The sequence below is a fragment of the Pinus tabuliformis genome, chromosome 1_2, assembly GCF_031772625.1.
Source record: "Pinus tabuliformis cultivar Carrire ecotype Pingquan chromosome 1_2, CPIR1, whole genome shotgun sequence".
Taxonomy (NCBI): domain Eukaryota; kingdom Viridiplantae; phylum Streptophyta; class Pinopsida; order Pinales; family Pinaceae; genus Pinus; species Pinus tabuliformis.
The window spans coordinates 663,527,762-663,541,432 of NC_142298.1; the positions used below are offsets into that span (position 1 = coordinate 663,527,762).

A 13,671-nucleotide genomic window follows, 5' to 3' on the forward strand; every position below is an offset into this window, starting at 1 on the left:
TTGTACGACAGTTCCCTTTGCATCCGTCTTGTTGTTGGTCCTTCCTCCCAGCACTGCATCTACACTGCACCTCCTCTCATCATGTTGCATCGTGCTACCCACTGTTGCACTGCAACTCAGTTACTGAGAAGTAAGTAACTGATCTCCCAACTAACATCCTTGTTGGGCTAGAAACACCCACTGATGTTGAAGCTCCCTCTGCCGCTGACAAGTACTCACTCTCTCTGACCTCTGCGCTGTTGCAACAAATCCTGCATCTCGCATCATTGCACACCTCTTTGTGCCTTCCCACACTGGTGCAACACTCCTTTGCCTCTCGCACTGATGCAGCGTGCTAGCTCTGCGCTGTCTCGAGACTCCTGCAATGTAGCTCTCTCTACCACTCCATCTGCATCCATCTCTACCCACCCAGCCAGTCCTACTACTCATCGTCGGGGCTCCCGTATCAAAGTCTAGTCCAAGAGGCTGGGTACCTCGAGGATCCTACCCCTCATCACCTGTAGTCCATCTGACTACAACTCGATGTCTCCCCACTTCTGCTCAAGTGGTGGGTGTGCACTCATGGCACAGTCATCGTCTATCAAAACTTCCTTCTCTTCCCATGCTTACACTGCCTTCGTCTTGGAAGACTCTCCCTTGCTCTTCTTACTTGGACAATGGGTCGCATAGTGACCCAGCTCCCCACAGTTGAAGCACTTGATCTTGGAGAGGTCTTTCTTCTTCCGCTTTCCCTGCTTTCCCTCAGATGCTAGGGCCACATCCTCCTCCTCCTACTTGACCTTGATCCCTTTGTTGTTGTTACCTGTCTTTGACTGTTGTCTGATCTCTTCCTGGCAAAGAGCTACCCACATCTCATCCCAAGGTGGGAGAGTCCCTCTGCCCAGGATACTCTGGACAAATACTTCCCAATCTTCTGAGACAACATTCAAAGTTGTCCTCACCATAAGCTCCTGATCCGGTGTCGCTCCTATAGCAGTCAACTGGTCTCGAATCTCATTTAGTCCTCCGAGGAAGGTGTTAATCGATTGACCCTTATTGATCTGATACGACCTTATCTGGTTCTCGAGCAACATTCTTCTCTGCACAGAAGTATGCTGGTACAACTTCTTGAGAGCCTCCCACATCTCAAATGTCGTTTTCTTCTCGAATATATGTGCTACCACATGATCCTTGACCCCATCAAGGATAATGCACCTGGCACTCGCCATCGCCTCTTCATACCTGTCATTATCATTGGGGTCGACTAGGACAATTATTACCTTCAAGGCGAAGTTCTTGACACAATTCCTATCAAGCACTGATAAGATTTTGGCCTTCCAGACTGCAAAGTTCGATGCCCCATCCAGTGTATCCTGGTCTCTTACCCCGTGTAGTGCCATGATGCTCCTCTACTTCCGTCCTGGAAGTTCTTTGTTCGACTCCTCTGAGTCTCTACTTCCCGTCTGAAAGTTCTCTTTTGGACTCCCTCTGAGTCCTAATTTCCCTCCTGGAAATCCTTCTGTCGCTTGTCGAGATGCCCCCTACTCTGATCGACTTGTGCAGCTGCACTTCTGATCCGGGTTCCTCGGCTAGAAACCCTCAGTAACAACTCCTCTGGCCCTACTCTGTCAGGGATTGTTCTGACTACAGTACCTCACCAGCTGCACTTTGAAATATTCCTGCAGCCTTCTAGACCCCAACAACTGCCTCTCTGTGAACTGTGTCAGCCCCTCTCTATCTCACGTTGGCCCTGCATCACCCCGGATGGGTCTGCGTCAGCCCTGGGATGCCCTGTGTCAGCCCTCTGGCCCTCTGCGTCAGCAACGCTAGCCTCTCTGGGCTCTGCACAGCTCCCGGCTTTCTCTGTGTGGCTCTGGTTGGCTTTGCATCACACTTTTTGGCTTCTACGCTGCTAGAAACAGCTTTTGTCACCTCACGACAGTTGTTTTCTGCTGCTATTTCTCTGTTCGACTAATGTCTCTTAGTCCTCCTGTGATCTGCAACCTCGCTCTGATACCATGTTGAAGTTTCTAAGTTTACTAAGTTAGAAACCCTCCATGCACTTTATCTGATTTATTCCTACCTACTTGTTATTTTTCCTTATCAAGTTATTTACAATGTAAATAATGAAAATAAACACTAGTGCATGTTCAACATATTACAGATCAACAACTAAAAGAAACAAAAACGAACATACCATATGACACCATTATTTTTGGACTAATGTCCCCGAAAAACCCAATGCGAGAAAACCAATGCAATTGTCTAAGGATTTTCTTATTAAGCAATATCATAGTACAATATGGGTGTTGACACTGGCTTACCCAATAGAGAATTTCATTAGAAGTAATACCTCTCGGTTTCTGACAAATCTATTGGTTGAAACCCCAGATAATCCTTCTAGCAGCTACTCAGCACCAATCTGCCCTAGAAACCCCAACGTCTACTCAATTTGCACTGCTTCAGCCTCTCCTAGCCCAGCGTTGGCACTGTGTCAGCCTATCTTGGCCTGCGTCAGCCCCAAGAAGCCCTGTGTCAGCTCTCTGAGCCTCTGTGTCAGCTACGCTAGCCCCTCTGGTGTTCTGCGCAACACTTAGCTGCCTCTGCGTGGCCTTGCATGAACAATGGCTACTCCTGTGTCTCTCTCTCTAGCAGCTCTGCTGCTATCCTGGCACTAACTCTACCTCTCTGTCTCTCTATACTCAATGCCCCTCTGCTGCTCTCCCAATCACTAATTCTATCTATCTTAGCAAACCCCGCTCTAGAGAATAGAATGATTGATCACTCTGGTATGTTCTCCAAGTGACCCTCAAGCCTCCTCTTATACTTTTCATGTTTACATCTCAACGACTGAGATTAAGTCCCTAATCAACGGCTTTGATTAGATTTGGCTTGATTAATATCTCCTCATTTGTTTAGAATCTACCCAAACCCTTTCTGGGTATTGGAGATCTCATGTGCCCCAACATCTCCACCAAATTTCGTGGCTAGAGCATATTCGATGCTACCCCAAATCAACACTCCCTCTTAGTGAAGAATGTGCTCTAGCAATACTCCTCACTGAGTATTACTTTGATTATCTGGCATCGGTACCTGTGTTGATGTTAGGCCTTCCTGCCCAACATCCTCTGCATTGTTGCATCCTATACTGCTACCCATGGTTCTACCACTGCCACTGCTGCATCTGTACGACAGCTCCCTCTGCATCCGTGTTGTTGTTGGTCCTTCCTCCCAGCACTGCATCTGCACTGCACCTCCTCTCATCATGTTGCATCGTGCTACCCACTGTTGCACTGCAACTCAGTTACTGAGAAGTAAGTAACTGATCTCCCAACTGACCTCCCTGTTGGGCTAGAAACACCCACTAATGCTGAAGCTCCCTCTGTCACTGACAAGTGCTCCCTCTCTGACCTCTACGTTGCTGCAACAACTCCCTGCATCTCGCACCGTTGCACACCTCTTTGTGCCTTCCTGCACTGGTGCAACACTCCTGTGCCTCTCGCACTGTTGCAGCTTGCTAGCTCTGCGTTGTCTCGGGACTCCTGCACTGTAGCTCTCTCTTCTGCTCCATCCGCATCCGTCTCTACCCACCCAGCCAGTCCTGCTACTCCTCGTCAGGGCTCCCGTAGCAAGGTCTAATCCAAGAGGCTAGGTACCTCGAGGATCCTGCCCCTCATCGCTTGTAGTCCATCTGACTATAGCTTGATGTCTCCCCACTTCCACTCAAGTGGTGCGTGTGCACTCATGGCACAATCATCGTCTGTCAAAACTTCCTTATTTGCCCGTGCTGGCACTGCCTTAGTCTCGGAAGACTCTCCCTTACTCTTCTTCCTTGGACACTGGGTTGCATAGTGACCCAGCTCCCCACAGTGGAAGCACTCGATCTTGGAGAGACCTTTCTTCTTCCGCTTTTCCTGCTTTCCCTCAGGATGCTAGAGCCACATCATCCTCCTCATGCTTGACCTTGATCCCTTTGTTGTTGCTACCTGTCTTCGACTGTCGTCTGATCTCTTCTTGGCGAAGAACTATCCACATCTCGTCCCAAGGTGGGAGAGTCCCTCTACCCAGAATACTCTGGACAAATACTTCCCAATCTTCTGAGACAGCATTCTGGGTTGTCCTCACCATAAGCCCCTGATCTGGTGTCGCTCCTATAGCAGTCAACTGGTCTTGGATCTCATTCAGTCCTCTGAGGAAGGTGTCAATCAATTGACCCTTCTTGATATGATACGACCTTATCTGGTTCTCGAGCAGCATTCTTCTCTACACAAAAGTATGCTGATATAACTTCTTGAGAGCCTCCCACATCTCAAATGTCGTTTCCTTCTCGGCTATATGTGGTACCACATGATCCTTGACCCCGTCAAGGATAATGCACTTGGCCCTCGCCATCACCTCTTCGTACCTGTCATTTTCATTGGGGTTGACTGGGACAATTATTACCTTCAAGGTGAAGTTCTTGACACGATTCCTGTCAAGCACTAATAAGATTCTAGCCTTCCAGACTGCGAATTTCGATGCTCCGTCCAGTCTATCCTAGTCTCTTACCCTCTGTAATGCCATGATGCTCCTCTACTTCCCTCCTGGAAGTTCTCTGTTCGACTGCTCTAAGTCTCTACTTTCTGTCTAGAAGTTCTCTTCTGGACTCCCTCTGAGTCCTGATTTCTCTCCTGGAAATCCTTTTGCCGCTTGTCGAGATGCCCCCTATTCTGATCGACTTGTGCAACTGCACTTTTGATCGGAGTTCCTCAGCTAGAAACCCTCGGTAACAACTCCTCTAGCCCTACTTTGCCAGGTATTGTTCTGACTACAATACCTCACCCGCTGCACTCTGCAATATTCCTGCAGCCTTCTAGACCCCAACAACTGCCTCTCTGTGAACTGCGTCAGCCCCTCTTTGCCTCACGTTGGCCCTACGTCAGCCCCTCTCTACCTCACGTTGGCCCTACGTCAGCCCCTCTCTGCCTCACACTGACCTTGTGTTAGCCCTCTGCGTCAACAACACTGGCCTCTCTAGGGCTCTGCACAGCTCCCGGCTTTCTCTGCGTGGCTCTAGCTGGCTCTGCGTCACACTTCTTGGCTTTTGCGCTACTGGAAACAGCTTCTATCACCTCAGGACAGTTGTTTTTTGCTGCTATTGCTCCGTTCGGCTGATGTCTCTTAGTCCTCCTGTGATCTGCAATCTCGCTATGATATCATGTTGAAGTTTCTAAGTTTACTCAGTTAGAAACCCTCCATGCACTTTATCTAATTTATTCCTACTTACGTGTTATTTTTCCTTAACAAGTTATTTACAATGTAAATGCTGAAAATAAATGTTAGTGCATGCTCAACATATTACAGATCAGCGACTAAAAGAAACAAGAACAAACATACCATATGACACCATTATTTTTGGACTAATGTCCCCGGAAAAACCCAATGCGGGAAAACCGGTGCAACTGTCTGAGGGGTTTCTTATTCAGCAATATCAGAGTACAATCTGGGTGCCGAAACTGGCCTACCCAACAAAGAATTTCCTTAGCAGTAATATGTCTCGATTTCTGACAAATCTATTGGCTGAAACCCCAGATAATCCTTCCAGTAGCGACTCAGCACCAATCTGCAATCTATTGGTTGAAACCCCAAATAATCCTTCTGGCAGCTACTCCGCACCATTCTGCCCCAAAAACCCCAACGTCTGCCCAATCTGGACTGCGTTAGCCTCTCCTAGCCCAGCGTTGGCACTACGTCAACCTATCTTGGCATGCGTCAGCCACAGGAGGCCCTGCGTTGGCTCTCTCGGCCTCTGCATCAGCTACGCTGGCCCCTCTAGTGGTTTGCACAACACTTAGCTGCCTCTGTGTGGCCCTGCATGAACACTGGTTGCTCCTGCGTCTTTCTCTCCAGCTGCTCTGTTGCTGCCCGACACTATCTCTACCTCTTTGTCTCTCTGTACTCAATGCCCCTCAGCTGCTCTCCCAATCATTGATTCTATCTCTCTTAGCAAACCCTGCTCTAGAGAATAGAATCACTGATCACTCTGGTATGTTCTCCAATTGACCCTCAAGCTTCCTCTTATACTTTTCATGTTGACATTTCAACAGCAGAGATTAAGTCCCTAATCAACGGCTAAGATTAAATCTGGCTTGATCCATGTCTTTTGGACCACTCTAGACTTAGGGACTCCATTAAAAATATTAATTATTTTAATGTCTCATGATCTGTTTAGAATCTGCCCAAACCCTTTCTGGGTATTGGAGATCTAATGTGCCCCAATCTATCCACCAAATTTCGTGGCTAGAGCACATCCGATGCTACCCCAAATCAACATGAAGACCCCGTCACAAAAAGCTTCCTCATTTGGTCCTCTTGATACTAAGGAATCGCCTGCCCAAGCATTGGTTCCGGCTTCGCCTCGCCATGGTGGCAAAACGACTGGGAGCTTGCGGCGAGGTGTCGACAGGTCACAAGGTGGTAGTGGTGGATGACGGTTGGGGTTTGCCGAGGGGGAGGCGTTAGGAGAGGTGGCAAACAGGGGATGAGCCGGGGGGACACAGAGAACAGTCACGGACAAAGGAGCTGGGGTGGTGGACGTCGAGGTGGAGTGAAAAGTGGCCTAAGTGCGTCTGAAGCTCAAGAAGGGCAAGTCCACCACCAGTGTTATGGGGAAAGCTTCCGAGACCTCATTGTTAATCTAATGAATCGAATGGATGTTGCTAAACGCATTCGAAGAGAAGAACATGCGCTACAGATGGCAACCTTGGAGCAGCATCATTACTTCCAGAGTCAACTCAGGGAGCCTGTAGTTGTGGTGTGGAGAGGTCAGAATCTGCTCTCAGAGAAAGTTGAAAAGCTAGAGACCTGGATGGTGCACTTCGAAGGTCTTCATCGCCTCCTGGCACTGCCCCGAACAACCTTGCATCCATTACTTCTGATGACTAGTATGTTTTATGGAGCATTTTTTGTTTTCGCTGTGTTCTAGTGCCTATGGCCTAATCGGTTATGGTTTCCGCCTTGAGAGGCACTTTTGTATTTTTGTCATATGGTGAATTTTTTGGTCAACAAACCCAGTCGGGGTGAGACTACGTGTTTTGACGACATCTATATGTACTCCTTTCTTTGAAATTAATAGAAGATTGACTTACAAAAAAAAAATATTAGGCCAAGGTAATAATTTCAAATCTAAATAATAATTTTAAAATTATATCAAAATAAAAATAACATATTTTTATTTTAAGTTGATTTAATATTTTCTTTTAATTCCTTAACGTTTATTTTGACCATTTTATTGTTTCCTCACTGTTCATTTTTCTTACCATGCATCTCTATAGTATATATATTGGCTGTGTCTCTAGTGTATATATTGGTTATGTTGGATCAGTACTTTCATCAAAATCCTGATAACAAACTATCTAAAGTATATATTGGTTATGTTGGATCAGAACTTTCATCAAAACCCTGATAACAAACTATACTTGGTGAAAATATTCTCTCATAACATTGTGAATCACAAAAATTTGCATTCTGAAATTAATTATGGTTAAACATATTTTAAATGTAACTTAAATTATTTATTGAACTATTCTTATTATTACCTTGATAATACAGTTTTTCATTTTAAACATATTTTCTTGCCAATTTTACACTAAGATGACTAGAGCTGGAAAAACCACAGATAGCATCCTTTTAAAAAATAAAAAGAAAGTCAAACTTCTGCTTGGGGTTCGGTTGGCCATGCTAAGGATTCTTAGCATAATACTTTTCTATATAAAAAATAATAGAAATTAAGGTATTCATGAGATCGGTTTTTATTAAAAAAATTGATAGCCATCCCTTGTAAAAGTGCCAGACATGGAACATATATCTGTGAAGAGTTAGGGATGTAAGAGAATGTGGCATCACAGACATGAGCCCAGTGCAAAGTTCAAAGTTTTTATTAATCATAGGTAGAATTTGTTCAAAAGAAATGTAAGTATGACTTTAGAACTAAATTTTGGTGATATTCTTCACAGAATTCAAGAATAATCAACAAATTCAAAGAAAATTCATGCTAGAAAAATACGACAGATGAAATTTTGAAAGGATTCCAAGCAAATTAAAAAAAAACACAGATAAGACATCCAAGTACTATGAGAGCATAAATAAATCTATTTGGCATATCCCCGGAGGATACAAACAGCACAGAAATTCAAACTATTTTCAAGATACAACTGACAAAGAGATTCAGTCTCTTGCAGCTGTCAATCATAGTTATATATTTACACATTTAAATGTTTGACCCTTGCCCCTGAGCCATTGTCTCCATGGATTTCCTTCTAGTAGAATGGAAAATCTGTATGCAGTTATCACAATTCAATTCCCTAAGCTTTAGAAGAACATACAGGGCAATTCCACATCCAAATCCAAGCGCTGCACTGGATCCAGTGAGAGAAACGGCAGCGCAGACAAGCATTACAAACGAATCCTGCTTCGTATTCATGTCGCGAGAAGCCATGGCTAATTCTACACCAGAGAAGAACAGCAACACTCCTAGCAACCCAACAGGGAACTGGATCAGGATTTTCAGCAGGGAACTACCCAGAAGCAGGCCTAAAACCATCTTAGCAGTACCCAAGAACACCACAGAGGCTCCACTTCTTGCCCCAAAACGGTACTGACCAGCAAGCCCTCCTGCCCCATGACAAACAGGCATGGCCCCAAACCAACAACCCACCAGATTCATCAGTCCCACACTTGCAGACACAGAAGTTGCAGTCACTACCTTTTGTGGAAACAGATCTGTAGATAATTTGCAGACTGCTATAACAGAGTTCAAGACAGATAAGGGGATTTGTGGTATTGCAGCCCTAATGAACCCTGTCTTCCAATCTTCTCTAGATATCTTAACAACATGAATTTTCGATGGGCCTAGCTTCAACTGTTTCAGAATCGCAGGATCTCTCACAATACAGATGACAATCCCAGCTAGAAATACAATAAGGGCAGAGGAAATAGAATTCACAATTCTCAGATATCTATTGGGAATCCTGCTATCTGTAGCAGAATCTCCATTTCCAACCCCACCTTGGCTTTCTCCATTTCCATCCCCAGACCCAGTTACCAGCACAATGAAACAGAAACAAACAAGTGCTAAAACAAGACCATCCCACCCTACCCAAGGCCTATCCCCCTCTGACTTCCCAGTGACAAAATTCTGGTTTTGTCTTATGTATTTAACCGCTGTAAAGGCAAAAGATAAACCCTGTGATAACTGCACACCTCTAACTACAGGAAAAGGAATCCAACGATAGCAAAAACCCATCAAACCCGTAACACCCAATACAAAAAGAACCCCAGCAGTGCAAATACCTGCAGCCATTATCTCTGGAATCGCCAGGTGCTCCCCCTCGCTTATTGCCACTGCAGCAATGGATTTCATGGGCTGAACAGGCATTGGAACTCCCCAGAGAATCCCTGTGACCACGTTGTACAATCCTGTGAAGATCAGAGTGGTGCCCAGATCGAGTCCGTTGACGAGTGTCAGGGCAATTACTATTGGGACGAATGTCCCCAAATCTCCAAGTGACCCGCTGACTTCAGACCATCCTGCCTTGCATGTCAGATTCCGCTTCAGCCTTGACAGGAATGGTGGAGGAGATGAGTATTCACCGGAAGTTGACCCATCTTGGGGCGGTGCAGACAGAAGCCGTGCTGTGAAACTTTTGTTGTCTTCCATATATTTGTTACAGGTAGCTTGTTCTGGTAATCAAAAAAAATCTGCACTGTCAAGAATCCCCAATCTTCTGGCGGAGCTCTAGGACTGTCATTGACAACCCTCGAAATTTATTTGATTCCACTGGATGTAAAATGTTAGCCAACCAGCAGAAATATAGGTAATAATATATGATAGAAATTCGTAACGTGCACGGAACTGTGCTTTATTATTGTCGTGGGAATCTTATTATTTTATTTTATTTGCAAATATATAGAAAAGTAGCGGTTTAATCTGTAGTCTGTTTTAGAGTTTCTCCGATCGTATTTTTATAAATGGTTGAATTTTTTTAAGAAATCACAAATTTGAGCCGTTTTTCACAATTTGATTGTCATAGTATTTTCAAATTGTTGAATATACCCTCCAAAAAAAATTGTTAAAGTAGTTGTTTTTAGTGTGATTTTTTGGACTTTTTAGTGTTGGAATTTGTTGAAAGATTTGTGTTATTTAAATTGGTTTTTTCCCTGTATATGATTCAGCGCCTTGAAAAACCCCAAGGCACTTAGAATGTGGAGGGGTTACCCATCAAGCTTGTGATTTCAATAAATTCTTGTGGATTTTAGAGAAATTACACTGGAAAAACCCAAGTCTCACTAAAAACAACTTGTACTAAAAGATGATATTTAACTAAAAATTGTTTTGTTACATTCCCGCCAAAAACTCTATAATGTTCAATAATTAGAGAAAGTTAATTTTGATATAATGATTGGTTGTAATAAGGTTTCTAACGATGCTAGTGAACTTTAAATTATTGTATAATGTTTCAAATCATTTTGATAGTGAAGTGGAAATAAATACAAAAGGGTCAGCCTAACTAATAGACAAAATTGTTTCTTTTGTTGGAATTTGCAATACAATTTTGATCGAGATTGTGAATTTTTATTGTTTAAAATGCATTTTTGAATACATAAATGGATTCAACGCTTTAAAAAATGTATAAAGTTGTAGAACTTTATTAATTAAACAACTTACCTTATGGTTTTTAAATACAATTTTGAGCAAGAATGTGAATTTTTATTGTTTAAAATGCACTTTTGAATACATAAATCGATTCAACACTTTATAAAACTTATGAGGCCGTAAAACTTTATTAATTAAACAGCTTAACTTATGGTTTTTTAAATCCTCTTATGAATTTTGGGAAATAAAATCAACGAAGAAAGGTTATTTTATCTATTAGTTAAATTAAACATATATAGAGTAATAATATTTATTATAACATAGTTGTTAATTAATATTTAAAATAATTGTTATTGATAAATGTACATTGATATTATTTTATTTATTATTTAAAAAAAAAAAAAAAAAAAAACTTTATAACTTAAAATGCTCTATTAGTGTTCTTGATCGGGGTGCGAACCAGGATAGACCTTACCATGGGATTCCCGCTGCCAAGGTTACAAGATCAAGTGCAATAAAGGATGGGGGGTGGCGTGGCCACCCCATCACATGCACCCGCATGTGTAAAGACTTAGAGAAGTACGCAGGAGTAATGGAGGCGAGATCTCCCGCAAGGCAAAATCTTGAAAGGTGGAGGACATTGGTAGCTAGGTATGATTTTTGGTGCAATTTGGAAATAATTTTTAACCTTGTCGAGAGGAGGGACTTAGGGAGAATGTCGGGACCAGAGGAGGACAAGCATCCATCTTGTTCCAAGATGACCAAGGTTGAGCATCAGGGAATGGATGTCTGTGGGTATGTTACATTTCATTTTCCCCTCTCTTCGATTCTAAAGTGTTACCTAGATGATGGTGAGTTCCGTGAATGGTTAATTGCCTGGCCTAAGTACCAGCAAATGATCTTGCGGTATGTTTGGAATTGGGTTGATATGTATTGTTATTTCTATCCAAGGGATCTTTAACACCCTCAATATGTGTTTATTTATTTAGCTTGGAGAAAGGATCGAAGCTGGAATTTTGGTCTTGTTGTATGCCCAAAGAGTCGAATATGGGAAGTTTACAATAGAGACGATGGGATTTTGTCAATTCTGTTATATGGCCTTGAGAATTATTTAGCCATGGTCGGTTTTCGAGTTGGAGGGTCAATTTATGGAACCCAACCAAGGGGCAGGAATCGCCTGAGGTGAGAATCTCTCCTTACCTTCCTGATTGAGGTTATAGAGGTGTTTTTTTTTTTTTCCAAAGGAAAAAACAGTAACTTTTTATTAAAAAGATAATGAAAAGTTACACTTGCATATGCACTGAAACAGTCTGTAAGCTGCCACAAGGGCCCGAGTGCTTTTGCACCCAACGCATCGTTAGAAGGCTAACGTGCATAAAGAAAAAGAGATGAGAGGAGAGAGGATGAAAGAGGCAGAAAACTGAATGAGAATAAAATTCTCACTTCAAGTTTTTCTCCCCTTTTTCTTTTCAACCTTACGCCACTCTCCTTGAGTGGGCTCGGTCGAAGCAATGGCTATCTGTGTTTCTGCATTCTGTGGGGGAGCACTGATTAACTGTGTTTCTGCCTTCTGAGGGCCTATTTCTTTGTCTGAGTCTGATGTATCTGAGTGATGATGCTGTTTGATGCCTCCCATGTTTTGATCCTTGCTTATCATCTTCGCCTGATTTTGTTGGATCTCTGCCTGCTTTGGATCCTTGTTGTCTGATATGTTTTCCTTCTGGTTCTCTGTTTCAGACTCCTCTATGGTGGTATCATCCTCTTCTGCTTCTGTTTCTTCGTCTTCTGTTGACGAAGAGGCTTTCTTTTCCGTGGCTCTCTTCTTAATTACATCATCTATGTTCTGCCATCCTTTGGATTTCCTTTGTTGAGGCTTGCTCTTGTTGAGACTTTTGCATGCATTGAACAGGTGACCTGTTTGTTGGCATCCCCTGCATCTGAATGTTGTATTCTCATAGTCCAAAGGTTGTTTCCACTGTGAATTGTTGAAGTTCAGGATGATGCTTTCAGGTAGTCCTTGGCTGAGATCTACCTCGACACAAATCCTAGCGAAAGTAAAGATTCCTTTCATGTGTCTCTCTGAATCAATCTTTACCATTCTTCCAAGGGTATTCCCTATAGCTGATAAAGCCTTGTAGTGCCAAAAATGTATCGGAAGATTATGCAACCTTACCCATACTGGCATCCTTGATACCACCATAGTATTTGCATCAAACTCCGGGAACCATGGGGTAACGAACAGTCCCGCACTGCCCCAGAACCATGGCCCTTCATTGAGAATTTTTTCCTTTTCTTCTTCTTCAAGGAAATGTACTATGAAAAAACCCTTAGAGCATAGGTGAATCTGGCAGTTTTTTGTCCAGACCGTGTGAATCCATTGGTACAAAGCATCGGTTCTAGGCCAGAACCCGTTAAATCTACAAATAACAGCATTTTTTTGTAGATCTGAGAATATGTACTTTACCTCTGGTAGATCCAGCGGAACGGAGGGACTCTCTGGTATTTGATCCACGATATACTGCCCTGGAGGAGCATTAGCAGCTGTAGATTCTTTCCCTTTTGAAGGTTCTTTCCCTTTTGCTGCATCGCGGTAGGTACCTGTAGGTTTTGAGGTAGTTCCCCTAGATCCGCCTCGCAATCGGTGATTGAGGATAATAGTTGAGTCCTTTTCGACCCTGTAATGCTGGAGAGAGTGTTGATCCTGCAAGCAGAGCCCAGAAAAAATTAGGGTTTGTAATGCAACTGGAATTCCCATTTTGTCCTGGATCTCTTTTTTTAATTCCAGAACACTCATCCGTTCCCAGATCTACATACAAACGTGTCTGCCTTCTGTTGCTCTTATAAAGATTTGCTTCAGATTTGCTATGTCTGCCTTGATCACGTCCCGTTTTTCGGTTTTGTGTTCTGGATCTGGCAAGATTTCGTCTTGCTTTTGCCTGGATCTGGCTGGATCTAATGGATCCACCCGAGACTGCAATGTTTGGCCCTATATGTTGAGCCGTTTCCCATATCGGCCCTCCTGTTGGGTCTATCGCTCATTTTCCTGGCGCAGTCCGCGA

The 13,671-nt window shown here is 43.4% G+C and overlaps 1 protein-coding gene across 1 annotated transcript; it reads right to left on the reverse strand.

Annotated features, from left to right (window-relative positions):
* Nucleotides 1–8,086: 8,086 nt before the first annotated feature.
* Nucleotides 8,087–9,814, reverse strand: LOC149207441 (molybdate transporter 2-like). Its single transcript, XM_089395718.1, has one exon. It carries the CDS (start codon nt 9,674–9,676, stop codon nt 8,228–8,230), a length of 1,449 nt encoding a protein of 482 aa, XP_089251844.1. The 5' UTR covers nt 9,677–9,814; the 3' UTR covers nt 8,087–8,227.
* Nucleotides 9,815–13,671: the final 3,857 nt, after the last annotated feature.